Below are 18579 nucleotides of genomic sequence, written 5' to 3'. Positions count from 1 at the left end.
GATACCACAGCACTCACTCTAGCCTGGGCAACAAAGTGAGACTCTGTCTCAAAAAAAAAAAAAAAGGAAAGAATGGCCAAGTGCCATGCACCTGTAGTCCCAGCTACTCATGAGACTAAGGCAGGAGGATCGCTGGAGCCCAGGAGTTGCTGGGAGCTAGGTTATGCCACAGCACTCGAGCCCAGGCAACAGAGTGAGACTCTGACTCAAAAAATAAATAAATAAACTGGGGGAAAAATTGACATTCATATTAAAATGTAGGGCTAATTTCCCTAACATACAAAGAGCTCCTTGAAACATATAAAAAAATGATCACTTACCCAGTAGAAAAATAGACTAAGGATATCAACAGAAAAGGAAATACCTTTAAATATTTGAAAAACTGTGGAAATACCTTTAAATATTTGAAAAACTGCTCAACCTTACAATAGAAGAAAATGCAAAATAAATATATGCAAACAGTTATCAGACTGGCAAAAACCCAAAAATGTAATGCAAACATACATTTTATCAATTAGGAAACTAAAGTTCATTGAAGCAGAGTTGGCTGCCTAAGTTTACACAATTAATAATAGCATCAAGAGTAGACATCTCTTTGACTTGTAGCCTAATATGAAAATATTTCCACTACATGTGCTTGACTCTCCGTATGCTCAGTATATGACGGTATTATGGATACTAATTGATTTTTTTTTAGACAGGGTCTTGCTCTGTCACCCGGTCTAGAGGGCAGTGGCATCATCATAGCTCACTGCAACTCATACTCCTGGGCTCAAGCGATCCTCCTGCCTCAGCCTCCCAAGTAGCTGGAACTACAGCTATTTGATATTAAAGTAGAATTTTCTTTGTTCAAATTTAACATTGATATAAAAGGAATCACCACAAACCAAGCATTTAGGACACTTTTTTTTTTTCAATTTTATTATGTTATTTTGGTATTCACTCTAGCTGTATTATCTTACAAGTAATTTTACAGAATTTTGTTGCATTTAAAGTGTTCTTTACCTGGATTTCAGAAACTATACTAATGTTATTTATACTGTCAAATGAACAAAAGTAATACTATGACAACACCCCACTTTGGGGTGATCTTACTTTGGGGAAAGGCAAAGATATCAATTTCCCTTCTAATTTCCTAACCAACATCAGGGATGTTGCTACTGCTCCTATATAAACAACAGAAGGAAGCCAAAGAGAAACAAAATTGTGGCCTCCTCTGGGGGACTTAGGGGACAAAGCCCTCTGCCTACCACCCTCTCAGCTCTTTCCTTTTCTCCTTCCTCATCCCTGTCCCTCCCCGTCTCCCCCAGCAAGTGTGATACACAAAACTCTCCTTTACTTTTTCATCTGTAGATTAGTGGAGGTAATTGTTTTCTATTATTTTATCTTCATGTCAAGACACAAAAGTCATAACTAGTAAAAAGATGTTTTTTAAGATAGAAAGTTGTTCTTTTGATAGACTGGGAGACCATCATCTCTCCCTTTTCCCTTCTACTTACCAAGGTAAGCAGAACAGGAGCTAAAATCTACCACACCAGACATGTTTAACATTAAATCAGTGGTTATAGACTTCACTGTAGGAGAGCATCTAAATGAAATAGCGTAATCTTGAAAGCAAAAAGAGCTTCCAAAAGGCCCAAATAATAGTATATCAGATTGGCATCATTTGAAGATATACACATTCTCATGTGCATTGGCCAAGCCAGTCCCAGTACTACAAGAAAGGGAAAGGATTTTGGCACCACTTCTAGCTCCTCTACTGGCCCTAAAATCTATCAAGTTATGTGGCATCTCTGTTTTAAAATACCCACATAAGCTAGATGGTTCTAAATAGAACTAATGACAGCCAGAAAAAGGCCTGTAGGAACTTGCTCTGACACAGAGCTGATGTCTATAAACAGATTAGGAGAAAAGAGCAAACATCTTTCTATCACCATAACTTTTGTGTCTTGGCATGAAGATACAATAAAATAATAGGCAAAAATTACCTGTTACACAGCCTACCACTATTCTACGGACAAATAAGACAAAAAGTTTAGTCTGTCATCTCTGCATATATATATATTTGTGTTTGATCAATCAGTTTGGTAATTAATCATAAATATCCACTAAGTGAGTATTTATTAATAGTTATGTGCTAAAGGTTTGTCTATAAGGATAAATAATAGACAAATAGACTTGGAAAAAGGAATGAGTGAAAATTTTCATCTGAATTCTTCCAAAAGTTCAGCATAAGTAGTTCTTAGTTCAAAAAGCAACTGAAGCCAACTCCACTTAGCATTTGTAAAAGGATAAGGGGATAATATGGCTAAAGAAATCCTGAAGCTATATTAAACTTACTCTTGGAACTGCTGATTAGTAGCCAAGAAAAAATTACTTGGATTCTTTTTCTCTACCATCTTCTTGTAAGACTTCTTAAGGAAATGAAATAGTTTAAAAGAGAGAAGAAAAAAAGTTAAATGCCTAAATAATCTACTCAACTTATATGTATAGAAGAACTACAATGGAAAATATCTATGCCAGTGGTTTCCAAATTTGTCCATGAGAATCAATTGGGATTTTTTTTTTCACCACTATATTAACAAGGAAGACCGGAATCTTTAAAAAAAATTCCAAAGCCCAAGCCACACACCACACCAGGTATCTCAGTCTCAGAGGTTAGGGAACAGGCATCATCGGTAGTTTTTGAAGTGCCACAGGTGATTCCAATACTCAGAAAAATTTGGAAACCACTAGGCTATAGAATGTTATAATTATCAGTTATCATACTAAGTTACTGTTAATGATTATAAGATTCATTTGCATGATTAATGCACATTAATATTTTATTTTCACAACTTTCCTCATTTATGTACTATAATTGCCTCAAATGTTTCCTCTACTTAAAGAAAAATAAATATTTTAACATCAATCATTATTAGTCTGCTTGCTAAAATCATACTTGCTGTTTTCTTCTGTTTTCATTTATCAACAGGAATTGGCAGCAATGAAACAGATTCTCGTTAACATGCGTAGTAAACATTCTGAGAACAGCTTACTTCTTACTAAAACAGAATCAAAAAATGTGACAGAAGATCGGAAATCAAAAACTTTGAATGTGCCTAGGGAACATGAAGACAATATATTTATACCCAAACCAACACTCTTTGTAAGTACCATTTTTAAAATTTTAATATCTCTGATTTTTGTACTATTAATAAATATGTATTAACTTAAATTTTTTCCTCTTATTCATATTGGTTTTAAACGAGGTTTAATAGTTTTATGAAAGAATCTTGAAAGAAAATAAGTTAATCTATTTTCTGAATGTATATATTATCTATCTTACAGATTATATTAATAGTTAGATTTTATGTTTCTAGTTAATATTGGATTTACCCAGAAATTAGCCTAATCCTGTCACTTACCTCTCCCAGTCCCCAGGGACTAATTATAGCCAAGTCGGAAAGGCATGTTGTATAATATTTAAATTTTCATAAAAATAAAAGGGATGGAAAATACCACCTTCCCTCTCTTATTTGTAAAATAGTGTATTTTGCTCTAAGAGTTCCTCATAAAGTGTAAAACCAATCATATTAATGTAAACCAAAATGCATTGTTAAGTAGAAATGTATGTGCCCAGAAATTAGTCAAAGAAAAATAAATTTAAGAAGTTAGGGGCCAGGCACAGTGGCTCATGCCTGTAATCCCAGCGCTTTGGGTGGCTACGGTGGGAGGATCACTTAAGGCCAGGAGTTCGAGACCAGCCGGGGCAACATAGCAAGACCTCATCTCTACAAAAAAGAAAATTTAATTTAAAAAAGTTTGGATTAAAAGTAGTGAAGATACCATATATATGTATAATTATGTTTCAATTTAATAAAAGAAAAGAAAAATTAGGAAATAATTGAAAATATATATTTTAACAAATAATAAGAATGGAGATAAAAAGGCAACAAAATCAAAATAAGAGTAACATTATTAAATATTTCTTTAAGCCTAATGTTTATTTTTTAAAAAAAGAGAAAAAAAGAACAAAATATTATTCAGTATTCACTTTATTTCAAATGGTTTCCTAACCATGCTTTCATTTCTCAGAAAAAAACATAATTTTTACCTTCTAAACATAGGGGCTCAAAACCAGAAAGATTTTCTCTGTGATATTCTGATTCAATGAGTCCCCAGAATCTCAATTTTTTAAACTCTCAAGATGATTATAATAATCAGTCAAGTGTGGGAACTTCTGATCTAAGCCATTTCATTATACATGCAGATAATGCTACTCAAGATTAATGAGATGAGAGAGGTTTCTTAGTGATTATATAATTCAAGCTCCCTTTTAGAAAAATGACAGAAAGTTGCAGTCTAGATCAAACAAGGGGCCATTATTGTAAGGAGACATGTGGCAGTAATGAAGACTATGGTGACTTGAAGGAGAAGACAGGAAGCCTCAGTTGACCAGCCTGGACAACTCTAGGGATTTCAGCAGCTAAGTCCGTGGGTCTTCTCCTCTGCAGTACGTCAGCTTCTCTTTGTTTCTCTCCTAGTTTCTGTTTACTCGTAGTTTCCACTTCCTCATTAACTTGCTCATGGCTGTTTGTCTTGAAACAGATTTCTGTGCATCCTTGCTTTGTCTACTCTCTTATTACCTAGTTCTCCCTGGATTTTCCAAGACTAAGAATGTATTTGGCATAGTTCACTCTTGTAGGCTGATACCCCTTGTGGCAAGACTTCCTAAGATTATTAGCAGCCTACAGAAAGGCCGCCTTTACTGGTGAGCGGAGGCTGCCTAGGGCTAGTTATTACGAAGGCCTGTGGCAAGGCAAGTTTTGCTCAGAAAGTGGGCTGAGATTTTGGCAGACGATATACTGTATCTATTACATTATAATCTACAGGAGGAAAGCAGACTGACATTGATGGGAAATAGGGTCAGATGAAACCCACAAGATACAAATACTTAAAGCCTGTCAGCACTCTCAGATCTGCCTCTCCTGCCCTACTCTGTTCCAAGAATTGAACTACTCTCCTTCTGATTTTGGCCTCTCCTACATCTCTGACTTTAGCTTCATAACTTGATTCTGGATTCCTGAAATCCTGGCTGCTTTCAGTACATGGGTAACAATAAGATTTCCCTAGTACCTCCATAAAGGTTATAATGCAATGAGGATAAAATTAAGAGGATTCCATATGTACAGTATTAATTGAGTAGTTATTTCCTTCTTTTTGCTTATCTGTTTTCTCTATTTTTTTCTAAAATAAAGGTGTTTTTTTTTTTAAGTATTAGGGGAAAATTTTTTAAAGGAGGTATGAATTCAACTGTGTCCTAATGAAAACTGAAAGGTCACACTGAAACCAGACAAATCAAGACTATGTGCTAATGCAGAATTAGTAATGTGAACTGACTGGGTAACCTAGGGCAAGTCTTGTAAAACACTCTCAGTGTGTTCTTATCTGCTGAATAAGGTGAGAGGTTATATGCAATGAGTTCTGGACTCCTTGTATTATAACATGCTATGATTCTCTTCAGGCATCATAATTTTTAGTTATTCTTTTGAATATTTTCAGTTTCCATAACAATACTTTTTTTTTAATTTCAGCATATTATGGGGGTACAAATGTTAAGGTTACATATATTGCCCGTGCCCCCATAACAATACTTTTTTACATTTTTTTTCTCTGAACTTGTCAGTAAGAAATTAACCTTTTTTTTTCCCCCACCTGGGCTAGAGTACCATGAGGTCAGCCTAGCTCACAGCAACATCACAATCCTGGGCTCAAGTGATCCTTCTGCTTCAGCCTCCTGAGTAGCTAAGACTACAGGCGCACCCTACCACACTGGCTAATTTTTTCTGTTTTTAGCAGAGATGGGGGGGCTCGCTCTTTGTCAGGCTGGTCTCAAACTCCTGACCTCAAGCAATCTTCCTGCCTAAGCCTCCCAGAGTGCTGGGATTACAGCCATGAGCCACTGTGCCTGGCCTAGTAAGGAATTTATAATGCAGATATTTGAAATAAGATCAAATCATTTCATAATCCTGTAGTTTTATAGCTAAAATGGAAGCATCTCTAATATACTTCCAGATCCTTTAGCTGAAACTATTTACTGTTTGTATTTTTCCCTGACATTAAATTCAATGATAGATAAATGGATGGATGTGTATTTATGTATGCATTGAAAATATGAGGAAAGCACACACAAACTACAGTGAACTGGGCAATGGAGTGGAAGCAGAGCTGTGATGTAGAGGAGAAGGAGGAATAAGAACTTGACATTTTTTATGTGCTTTTTTATATTTATAAAAACATTTTACAGTATGCATGTGATATTTATGTATGAAGACAGCCCCAAAAGGTGCAGTGTGTAGAAAAGCTCTAGCTATTGAAATCACACATGTGGCAGACAGGCCTTAGTGCACCAACAAAGAGTAGATTAAACCCCCGAATATAAGTGCCTAAAGGACAAGAGCTGTATTCCTATTATCTTTCACAGCACATGAACAAAGCAGATACTCAATAATTATTTGGTGAGGGAAAAAAAGCAGTTATTGTCTCCCAAATTTAGTTATCTTCTTATCTGTTGAAACTCTAAACTGGGTGGGGAACTTTAATGTTAAACTAAACTACAGGGAGAGTGAAAACTACAGTTTCCAAGACTATAGTTAGTGCTGCTTCTACAATAGGCACTTCAGTCTCCTTCAGCACCCAGTTCATTCCCACTAATCATCTACTTTCTCTCTCAAGGTAGCTTTTTGCTGTGCTAGCCTTTTTTTTTCAGTCTCACTTTCTCCTTTGTAGAAAAACCTGAAGCTATTCTAAAACTTTCCTTTTTCCTCCCTGAGCAGTGTGGGACTATCTTTTGCTAGTTTTCTGCTGCCATCCTATTTCAAAGTACCGTTTAGACTTGGGATTCACATCATCATCACTGTTTCCTCAATGCCTTCTTAAAAATGCAGATACTAGCAACCCTGCTGTTAGTCTTTTCTCCAAGTAGATTGTAAGTATTGAAACAAAAAAGTGCCTTAGGCTCCAAGTAGGGTAGGGAAGGCAGTAAGACTGTGCAGCACCAGCATGTGGTGTATGAAGTGTCTGAGTTACAGTGAGTTTATGATGGAGTTCAGGTGTAGGTTTCTATTTGTATTTGAGATATCATTGGCTAACATATGTCAAATGAGTAGATTAAGTTTATATAATTTATACATAAGTGGTTATATGAACCCTGTGATTCCCTAGAAGTGCTTTAGGAACCTAAAGCACTGGTCATCTGGAAGGAAGGAAATATTCATTCAAATAAGTACAATTGAGCCGGGCGCGGTGGCTCACGCCTGTAATCCTAGCACTTTGGGAGGCTGAGGCGGGCGGATCGCTCAAGGTCAGGAGTTCGAAACCAGCCTGAGCGAGACCCCGTCTCTACCAAAAATAGAAAGAAATTAATTGACCAACTAAAATATATATATATACAAAACATTAGCCGGGAATGGTGGCGCATGCCTGTAGTCCCAGCTACTCGGGAGGCTGAGGCAGTAGGATCACTGAGCCCAGGAGATTGAGGTTGCTGTGAGCCAGGCTGACGCCACGGCACTCACTCTAGCCTGGGCAACAAAGTGAGACTCTGTCTCAAAAAAAAAAAAAAAATAAGTACAATTGAGTTCAGCAAGTGTGTACCAACTGTATATATGCAACAGCCTGTGCTAAACATGATAGATATCTGATCATTAAGAAAGAATCAGCTTTAAAGATGCTGCTCCTGTAGGATCAAGGGTGGTAAACAAATAACAATAGTATAAGGCAAAATTGGATGATTTACTTTAAAGGAAATACAAATTGTGGTGGAAATTGAAAGAAAGAATAGATACTGTGATGTTAGAGGGCTCCAGGCTGCCCTGTCAGAAAGGAAATATTTGAGGTTGGCTTTGAAGAGTACATGGGATTTTGACAGGTGAAGATCAGTGTTATTTAGGAATTTCCAAGGGCAAAGAAAATACAAAATATTTTTGTATTTGATAACTTGGGTTCCTTATCATTATTCAAGAATAGAATGTCTCATATGTATTTTCTATATCTAGACTTAGTTCCTTTCTTACTGTATTCTTTTTTCTTTTTTTTCTTTCTTTTTTTTTTTTTTGAGACAGAGTCTCACTCTGTCGCACAGGCTAGAGTGCCGTGGTGTCAGCCAAGCTCACAGCAACCTCAAACTCCTGGGCTTAAGTGATCCTCCTGCTTCAGCTTCCCAAGTAGCTGGGACTACAGGCATGCGCCACCATGCCCGGCTAATTTTTTCTATATATATATTTTTAGTTGTCCAGATAGTTTCTTTCTATTTTTTTAGTAGAGACGGGGTCTTGCTCTTGCTCAGGCTGGTTTCGAACTCATGACCTTGAGTGATCCACCTGCCTAGGCCTCCCAGAGTGCTAGGATTACAGGCGTGAGCCACCGCGTCCGGCCTGTTCCTTTCTTATTACTATATTCTTAGGTCTGACTTTAGTCATGTCACCACCCATTAACACTTTCCCTTAGGACAAAAGAGAATGAAAGTAGATACATTATACCCAAAGTAGTCAAATTAATAGAGACAGAAAGTAGAATGGTGGTTGCCAGGGGATGGGGGGAATGGGGAGTTATTGTTTAATAGGTAGAGCATTTCAGTTATGCAGGACGAAGAGAGTTCTGTGGATGGATAGTAGTGATGGTTACATAACACTGTGAATGTACTGAATGCCACTGATCCATACATTTAAAAATGGTTAAAATGGTAAATTTTATGTTATATGTTGTCTTACCACAATCTGTTTTTAAAAATATTGAAGTATATAGGTTATAAAAATAGTTTTTCTCATTTTTGCTCATGAGGAAAAGCTTATAATTTTATCAAAAATGGAATTAGGCAGTTATTTGTGATATCGTAATATAATGAGTACAATTGTGTAAATTTACATAAGTGACACAGGATGCCATACTGGAGTAGCCTTACCACAGAGTCACGTCCTAACCCTGTGCCTCCCAACATTTTTCATATCATAACATACACAGAAAAATATAATATTTGTATGGCACAGTGGGGTGACTGAACTTTGCTGTAGGTTGAAGGGCTTTAGCCACCCTAGGAACCAGTGCTGAGATCAATAGCTCAACATACCTATAACACTTTCTTATCACATTTTTGCTTGGAAGCTCTGGTCTCACATTTAATGTTGAATCTGGACTCATCTCACCAAAGTATGGCCAGACCTCAATATCTCTAGCTGTGTACATGCATATTTTTTAAATATTAATTTTTGAATTTCTAGTATCAGGAATACTAATTGAAGCCTCTTCCTGATATAATTTACCTGGTAAGCTAAATTAGAAAAAAAGAATTTCTTAGTGAGCCTGGAAATAGGGCAATGAGGGTTGAATGTTCTCAGACAGCCTCACGTTTAATGGGTAGTAAAGCCCAGATCGACTCTCCTAAACTGACTTGAGTTGGGCCCTGCCTGTGAGGACTCATAAGTACAGATTTATTTGATTCCCAGTTTATAACTTTTTTGGAAAACAAAGTATATCTACCAGACATAGTCTTTCTTTTCTTTAGAAAAGTAGTACTGGTTAAACACTAATAGATTCTTAATCTCTAGCTCCTTTTCTGGATTGCAGGAGTAATCCACCAGGCTTATTATGTCTGCATTTATCAGTCATCATTCTTTCTAATTTTAACAAACTTTCTCAATGTATTATAATCCCCAAGTTATATATTAATGCTTTAGTTGACTACTTCTGGGTGACACAAAGGTACCTATCTTATCAGTTATTTGTCTCCAAAATCACATTGTAATCACATTGTAACGTAGTAAATTACTTCTAGTAGATTTCCAGTTAATCTTGTTTTGTCTATTCCTGCTTTCTGAGCTCTTTCCTAAATCTGGCATATGATTTACTTTGGGGTTTGTTAACACTCTAACAATTCAAGGTTTCTATTAATTTGTACTATCTTTATAAAATTACAAATACAATTAGCTTAAACCAGCAAGTAAAATATAAGGCAATGTTTCCAGTGTAAAAGGTTACCTTGTAGGCCAGGCATGGTGGCTAAAGCCTGTAATCCCATCCAGCACTCTGGGAAGCTGAGACAGGAAGATTGCTTAAGGCCAGGAGTTCAAGACCAACCTCAACAACATAGCGAGACTTCATGTCTACAAAAAAACTTTAAAGTAAAAAAATTAGCATGGTGGCATATCCTTGTAGTCCTAACTACTAGGGAGGATGAGACAGGAGGATCTCTTGAGCCTAGGAATTCAAAGTTCACACTACAGTATTCTAGCCTGGGTGACAGAGCAAGACTCTGGCTCTTTAAAAAAAAAAAAAAAGCTTACCTTTATGTAATCTCATGTCTACATATAATGTTAACATATTTATATATGTTTATTTATTTTAAAATTTTAAAATAAGGGCCCTCCTCAGTTTAAAGGTTAATTCTGTTAATAACTGCAGAGGCATATCAAATTTTATTACATAAAGCACCATCTTATAGATATAAAGGATAACTTTATTAAGATAGTAGTATAAAAGAAACAATTGTTCAAACAGCCAAGAGTGAAATTACCAAAATAAAAAGCAGTAAATTGGCTGGGCACGGTGGCTCACGCCTGTAATCCTAGCACTCTGGAAGGCCGAGGTGGGTGGATTGCTCGGGGTCAGGAGTTCGGAACCAGCCTGAGCAAGAGCAAGACCCCGTCCCTACTATAAATAGAAAGAAATTAATTGGCCAACTAATATATATACAAAAAATGAGCCGGGCATGGTGGCGCGTGCCTGTAGCCCCAGCTACTCGGGAGACTGAGGCAGGAGGATTGCTTTAGCCCAGGAGTTTGAGGTTGCTGTGAGCTAGGCTGATGCCACGGCACTCGCTCTAGCCTGGGCAACAAAGCGAGACTCTGTCTCAAAAAAAAAGAAAAAAAGCAGTAAATTGTATATCTGAATTACTTTGTTATGCCTATTTTATTTTTTAAAATTGTAAAAAAATTTTAGGGCCAGGCGCAGTGGCTCATACCTGTAATCCTAGCACTCTGGGACACCGAGGCGGGTGGACTGCTCGAGGTCAGGAGTTCAAAACCAGCCTGAGCAAGAGCAAGATCCCGTCTCTACTATAAATAGAAAGAAATTAATTGGCCAACTAATACATATAGAAAATATTAGCCGGGCATGGTGGCACATGCCTGTGGTCCCAGCTACTTGGGAGACTGAGGCAGCAGGATTGCTTGAGCCCAGGAGTTTGAGGTTGCTGTGAGCTAGGCTGATGCCACGGCACTCGCTCTAGCCTGGGCAACAAAGCAAGACTCTGTCTCAAAAAAAAATTTTTTTGAATAAGTTTTTGTAGAGACAGTGTCTCGCTGTGTTGCCCAAGCTGATCTCAAACTCCTGGCCTCAGCACCCATTTTATTTAATAGCCATCCATCTATGAAGAGTCAGCAAACTCTTTCTTTGAAGGACATGACAGTAAATATTTTAAGTTTCATAAGCCCCATACTCTCTCTATTCCATAGGCTTTGTTTGTTTTGTTTTTACCTTTTCTTTAAAAATGTCAAAGCCCTTCATATCAGGCAATACATTCAAAAACAGACAATGGCCCATAGTTTGCAGATCTGTGAACAATTTTATGCAAGTTGCTAAGTACTAATCAAGAGTTGGTAAAAGCTTAGATACTTCCAGTATCTGGAACTTAGGGCTATCACTAATGGCCAGTGTGTTACTAAAATATCTGGAAATATACATTGTGTAGGAATCAAATCACCTTTCAGAAATACTATTATTAATATTCACTTGGGGCTGAGCATGGTGTCTCATGCCTGTAATCCTAGCACATTGGGAGGCCGAGGCAGGAGGATTGCTTGAGCTCAGGATTTCGAGACCAGCCTGAGCAAGAGTGACACCCCATCTCTACTATAAATAGAAAGAAATTAGCCAAACAACTAAAAATAGAAAAAATTAGCCAGGAGGGTGGTGCATGGCTGTAGTCCCAGCTACTCAGGAGGCTGAGGCAGGAGGATCACTGAGCCCAGGAGTTTGAGGTTGCTGTGAGCTAGGCTGACGTCATGGCACTCACTCTAGCCTGGGCAACAAAGTGAGACTCTGTCTCAAAAAAATAAAAGAAAAGAAAAAGAAAAAAAGATGGACAGCAAAGTCCAGGTAGCTAATATTGGAAACAATGCTTTTCCAGTATTGCTGCTATTTCTCAAAGCTTTAAAAAAAAAAAATTCTTGGTTTTTTAGTTTTGTTTTTATTGTGATAAAAACCACATAAACATTACCATCTCACCATCTCACCCTTTTTTTTTTTTTTTTTTTTTGAGACAGAATTTTACTTTGATACCGAGGCTAGAGTGAGTGCATGGCATCAGCCTAGCTCCCAGCAACCTCAAACTCCTGGGTTCAAGCAATCTTCCTGCCTCAGCCTCCCAAGTAGCTGGGACTACAGGCATGCACCACCATGCCTGGCTAATTTTTTCTATATATATTAGTTGGCCAATTAATTTCTTTCTATTTATAGTAGAGACATTCTCGCTCTTGCCCAGGCTGGTTTTGAACTCCTGACTTGGAGCAATCTGCCCGCCTCGGCCTCTCAGAGTGCTAGGATTACAGGCATGAGCCACCGCGCCCGGTCCATCTCACCAATTTTTAAGTGTACAATTCAGTAGTACTAACTATATTAGGTGTTGTGAGATAGATCTCCAGAACTTTTTCCATCTTGTCAAACTGAAACTCTGTACTCATTAAACAACTCCCCTTTTCCCCCTCTCCCCAGCCCCCAGTAATCACCATTCTACTTTCTATTTGTGAGAGTTTGACTATTTCAGATACCTGTAGCTACCTTTTGTGACTGACTTATTTCACTTAGCATAATGTCCTCAAGGTTCATCTACATTGAATTCAATTTATCTTACGGAATTATTGTTTGGGTCCATGCCACACTCTTTTGAAAAAGTATTCCCTTATTTAAGCTTTATTCCAGGCACTGAGTCCCTTCCCCTGAGTGCCCCATAGTTTAGTAATGGGAGCTGGGTATCATAACATAGTGTGATAAATACCGAATAGGAAACAAGTACAGAACACTGTGAGGGTCACATTTGTATTCTCAGACCTTGACACCAGCATTGAAAGATGAATTATAGGCCAGTCACAGTGGCTCGCGCCTATAATCCTAGTACTCTGGTAGTCTGAGGCAGGAGGATCGCTCAAAGTCAGGAGTTTAAAACCAGCCTGAGCAAGAGCGAGACCCTGTCTCTACCAAAAGTAGAAAAAATGAGCCGGGCATGGTGGCCTATGCCTGTAGTCCCAGGTTCTCGGAAGGCTGAGGCAGAAGGATCCCTTGAGCCCAGGAGTTTGAGGTTGCTGTGAGCTAGGCTGACTTCATAGCACTCTAGCTGAGGCAACAGAGTGAGACTCTGTCTCAAAAAAAAAAAAAAAGAAACAAAGAAACAAAGATGAATTACAGTGCTATTAAACTTATGTCAGGTATAATAATTTAGTTCATAGGAGACTGTCAAGAAACAGGATTAGAGAAGTAAGTATAGGCCAGATCCTAAAGGGTCCTGTCTTATAAATTAAATGTAGTTAGAACATGACAGTCATGGTGAAGTTCACCCAAAATAATCTGGGAATAAGGAACATACATTAATCGTATGGAAACAGACTTTGAAATTAACTCAAAATGGTTGCCATCAAAGATCTGAAAGTCAAAATAGCAAAGCAGTTAATCCTCGTGACAAGGTACTCTTGACTGTGGCAAACCTGCTTCATTAACACATCTGAAGAAACAACGTATGGGCAGCAGGGGTCATGGTCTACAGTGGAGCAGACATAGATAAAAGGAGAGTCAGGAGGAACTGTCATTGAAACTCTTATATTGCCCTTTTTAGTATTAAGATTCCTTTTTAATATTAAATATTTTACTTATCTTCTCCCCATAAACACATAGTAGTATTAAAAATTTTAGTAGCAGCTGATTGAGAAAATGAAAATATATAAATTCTATACCTTATACTATAATCCTGAGGTTCTTGTAGTTTATTTTCAGGGTTTCTGGGTTTTTTTTGTCCAAGAGTCACAGTTAAGAAAACCATTTTAGGCCAGGTGTGGTAGCTCACATCTGTAATCCTAGCACTTTGGGAGGCCAAGGCAGGAGAATCACTTGAAGTGAGGAGTTCAAGACCTGCCTGAGCAATAGCAAGAACCCATCTCCAGCAGGCAGAAAATTAGTAAGGACATAGTTGAACTCAACAACACAATTAATGAACTGGATATAATCAACATCTATTATCAACTATTACAACCAACAAAAGCAGAATACATATTATTCTCAAGCTCATATGGAATAGTCACCAAGATAGACCACATTCTAGGCCATAAAACACTCTAACAAATTAGAATAGAAATCATACAATGTCTTTTCCCAGACCACAGTGAAATTAAACTAGAAATTAATTAAAAAATAACTGGACAGTCACAAAATATATGGAGAGTAAACATATGGATTAAAAAAATCTCGAGAAATTTAAAAATATTTTCAACTAAGTGAAAATGAAAGCACAACTTACCAAAATTTATGGGATGCAGCAAAAGCAGTATTTAGCAGGAAATTTATAGCATTAAATGCATATAATAGCAAAGAAGAAAAATCTAAAATCAATAAATTTTCACCTTAGGAAACTAAAAAAATAAAAAGTTAAATTAAAACCAAGGTCAACAGTAAAAAAGAAATAATAAAAATTAGAACAGAAGGTTGGTGGGAGAAAAAATCAGAGCAGAAATCAGTGAAATTGAAACTAGTAAATTAGTAGAAAAAAACAATAAAATGAAAAAAGTTGGTTCTTTGAAAAGATAATAAAATTGACAAGGCTGTAGCAAAGCTAACTAATACAAAAAGAGGACATAAACTACTAAGAGGGGACATCACTACAGATCTAATAGATGTTAAAAGGATGTTATAGACAATTATGCCCACAGATTTGATAACCCGGATGAAAAGGACCAGTTTCTTGAGAGACAATAATCTGCCAAAACTTACACAAGAAGAAATAGACATTCTGAATAGGCCTATATCTATTAAAGAAGTTGAATAATTCAACTTTCAATTAAAAATTCAGTCAATAATTCATAACCTTCCAAAAAAGAAAGCACTAGGTCCAAATGGGTTCACTAAAGAATTCTACCAAACATTTAAGGAAGAAATTATACCAATTCTAAAATCTCTTTCAGAAGATAGAAACATAGGGAATACTTCCCAACTGATTGTATGAAGCCAGCATTACCCTAAGCCCAAAGCCAAAGATATTGTAGGAGGAGGAAACTACAGACCAGTCAGTATCTCTCATGAACCTAGATGTAAACATCATGTGTGTTACTAGAATAGTGGATATATGTCATTTTACATTTGTCCAAACCCATAGAATGTACGATACAAAGAGTGAACCCTAATGTAAACTGGGGACGCTGGTTGGTAGTGATGTGTCAGTGTAGGGTTCATCAAGTATAAAAGAGGTACCATTGTGGTAAGGAAAGTTGATAATGGAGGAGGCTATGCATGTGAAGGGGCACATCTCTGTGGGATATCTCTGTACCTTCCTCTCAATTTTGCTATGAACCAAAAGTTGCTCAAGGTCAGGAGTTCGAAACCAACCAGAGCAAGAGCGAGACCCCATCTCTACTAAAAATAGAAAGAAATTAATTGACCAACTAAAAATATATAATAAATGAGCCGGGCACAGTGGCCCATGCCTGTAGTCCCAGCTACTCGGGAGGTTGAGGCAGGAGTATCACCTGAGCCCAGGAGTTTGAGGTTGCTGTGAGCTAGGCTGACGCCATGGCACTCTAGCCCAGGCAAAGAGTGTGAGACTCTGTCTCAAAAAAAAAAGTGTTTAAAAAAAAAAAACCAGACTGGTTAAACTGACCAACATTCCTGGCCAAATGATAATTACATTTCTCATCACCAGTGAATAAAATACCATTCTGGCTTATACTGTGAGTTCTTTTGGCTTTGGTTAGGGCTGGCCACCTTTGAATTCTCTTTTTTTTTTTTTTTTTTTTTTTTGAGATAAGACTCTCACACTGTGCTGTGTGAGCATCAGCCTAGCTCACAGTAACCTCAAACTCCTGGGCTCAAGCGATCCTCCTGCCTCAGCCTCCCAGGAATCTGGGACTACCTACAGGCATGCACCACCATGCCCGACTAATTTTTTCTATTTTTAGTTGTTTGGGTAATTTCTTTCTATTTACAGTGGAGACAGGGTCTCGCTCTTGCTCAGGCTGGTCTTGAACTCCTGAGCTCCAGCAATCCTCCCAGAGTACCAGGATTACAGGCGTGAGCCACCGCACTTGATCTGAATTCTCCTGACAGACAGCACCTGGCCTTTTCTAGTGATTTCCTTATTTTGTCATGAAAGCTCCTTTCACCTTGTTACCAAAGACTTTGGACTTTCTTTTGAAGAAAGAACTACTAAAGTACAGACTTATATTTGCATTTTAGATAGATAAGTTTGAAAGGATTGTGAACAATGAATTGAACTAGGTAGAAGAGAGAGACAATCAGAATAGGAAATTCTTATAGGGACCAAGCCAGAAATGATGAGAGCCCATGGTAAGCCCCAGTGATGCCAAGATAGAAACAGAGTAGAAGTTAAAAAGATATTTCAATAAAGGTTAAGGACTGTTTAGAATGTTATATGACAGATAAAAGGAAGAAGAAATCTAAGCCAAAGAGGCATCTAACCTTTCTGGTTTAGGTGAAGGTATCTGTAGCTCTAGTTAGTGGTGTGGAGGGTGTACAGACTTGGGGGGAAGAAGGGGTGAAGGGGGCCACTGGCTTATTTTGGTGGTAGTTGAAGCTGGACATGGTCATAGCTAAAGTCAGGAGGAGCTGATAATTGATGTCTCTAACATTTTGTGCATTAGCTATGGCATATGAAGCAATAAGCTATTATACTTATCTATATGCCTATGTACATCATATTTGGGAATATGGTACTTTATAGTTTTAACCAAATATAAGTAGTAAAGGAATAAACTGCATATTTAATTTATTACAGTGTATTATATAAAATAAGATGTTTTGATTGGAATCAGTGCCTTATGTAAGAAGTTCTGAATGTGTTATTCTGTAGCAGTTCACCTCCCCTTCTTTTTTCTTACTACTCCATACAGCCTGGCTCTTTTCAGGCTGAAATGATTGAGCAATAAACTTAAGGAGCACTCTGGTAAATACTTAGCAGTTCATAAGATCCAAAACACAAAAACACAGTAATTTGGACCTACTATCTTAATATCTATTGGCTGAATGAGTATCCATATGTATACAGATGAGAGAAGTAAAAAGAATTTGCGTCCTTGGTTTTTTATAATTCTCTTTGAAAACAGAATCAATTCATAAAATAGTCACTTGTAGAATATGTTAAATATAGGCATTGAGCCAGAAAACACAAATATGTGTTTTTTCTACCTATATACCACATGGGAGATTACTTCAGACAACAGACAAAATCTTTGCCCTTGAGTAGGCTTCTGAATTAAGAAAAGCAATTATTTACTATAGTTTACATAAAAAGACCCAATGTATATAGTTCTCTGAATTGCCTCTCATAAGCATTTTATTTGATTTTCTTTTCTCCTTCTTCTTCTTCTTCTTTTTTTTTTTTTTTTTTCCCAGACTAAAAAAGAAGCACCTGAGTGGTCTAAGAAACAAAAGATGAAGACCTAGTGTTCTGGATGGGGAAGTGCCTGCTATATCACTATTTCCTCCAGAAGTTTTTTTCTGATGGAAAAAATGAGTTCATCTTAATCATGTACTTGACATTTTTAAATAACTAATTTAATGTTTATTTTAACTAATGTTAAATTTACAAGTTTCAGCATAATCAAAATGTATAAAGTATAAACAATAATATACTTTATATTTGTTTTTTTTCTATTTTGTTACACAATAAATATGTATTCTATGGTTTAAATTTTGGAGTTTCCATAAATGTTCAATGCATTTCAAATGTATGGCTTATAAATATTTTGATTATACTTTCTAAAATGTCTAAATTGACTTTAAATCTCATAACACATACACCAAGACACCTTACATATTTAAAAATAAAGAATCGTTTGTGGAGTCTACTACAGGGTCAAATGCCCAATAATAGTCAGAAATTATGTAGGTGGATGTGGATTGCTGATTCTTTCTCTGGGCTCTATTTTTCATACATTTCCTATTATCATTTTTTTTTTTTTTTTTTTTGCGACAGAGTCTCACTTTGTTGCCCAGGCTAGAGTGAGTGCCGTGGCATCAGCCTAGCTCACAGCAACCTCAAACTCCTGGGCTCAAGCAATCCTCCTGCCTCAGCCTCCCAAGTAGCTGGGACTACAGGCATGCACCACCATGCCTGGCTAATTTTTTTAAATATATATATATTAGTTGGCCAATTAATTTCTTTCTATTTATAGTAGAGACGGGGTCTCGCTCTTGCTCAGGCTGGTCTCGAACTCCCAACCTCAAGCAATTCACCGCCTCGGCCTCCCAGAGTGCTAGGATTACAGGCGTGAGCCACCACGCCAGGCCCCAGTTTTTTTTTTGTTTTTTTTTTTTTGAGACAGA

At 37.2% G+C, this 18579-nt stretch overlaps 1 protein-coding gene across 3 annotated transcripts in view; it reads left to right on the top strand.

Moving 5' to 3' along the window:
- Positions 1–18221, top strand: part of PIBF1 (progesterone immunomodulatory binding factor 1) — a 207071-nt gene extending 188850 nt beyond the window's left edge. Inside the window, exons 15-16 of one of the 3 annotated variants that reach the window (XM_076009380.1) lie at positions 2975–3148; positions 17647–18221. In XM_076009380.1, the coding sequence (XP_075865495.1) occupies positions 2975–3148; positions 17647–17697 (225 nt within the window). In that variant the 3' untranslated portion in view covers positions 17698–18221. The remainder of the gene's footprint in view (positions 1–2974; positions 3149–17646) is intronic. The other 2 variants (XM_020290316.2, XM_012774113.3) reach the window with 2 other exon arrangements.
- The last annotated feature ends 358 nt before the right edge of the window (positions 18222–18579 follow it).

The sequence above is a fragment of the Microcebus murinus genome, chromosome 13 (genome assembly GCF_040939455.1).
Source record: "Microcebus murinus isolate Inina chromosome 13, M.murinus_Inina_mat1.0, whole genome shotgun sequence".
NCBI lineage: Eukaryota > Metazoa > Chordata > Mammalia > Primates > Cheirogaleidae > Microcebus > Microcebus murinus.
Note: the sequence above shows the minus strand (reverse complement) of the source record. Positions and strands in the feature narration are given on the sequence as shown.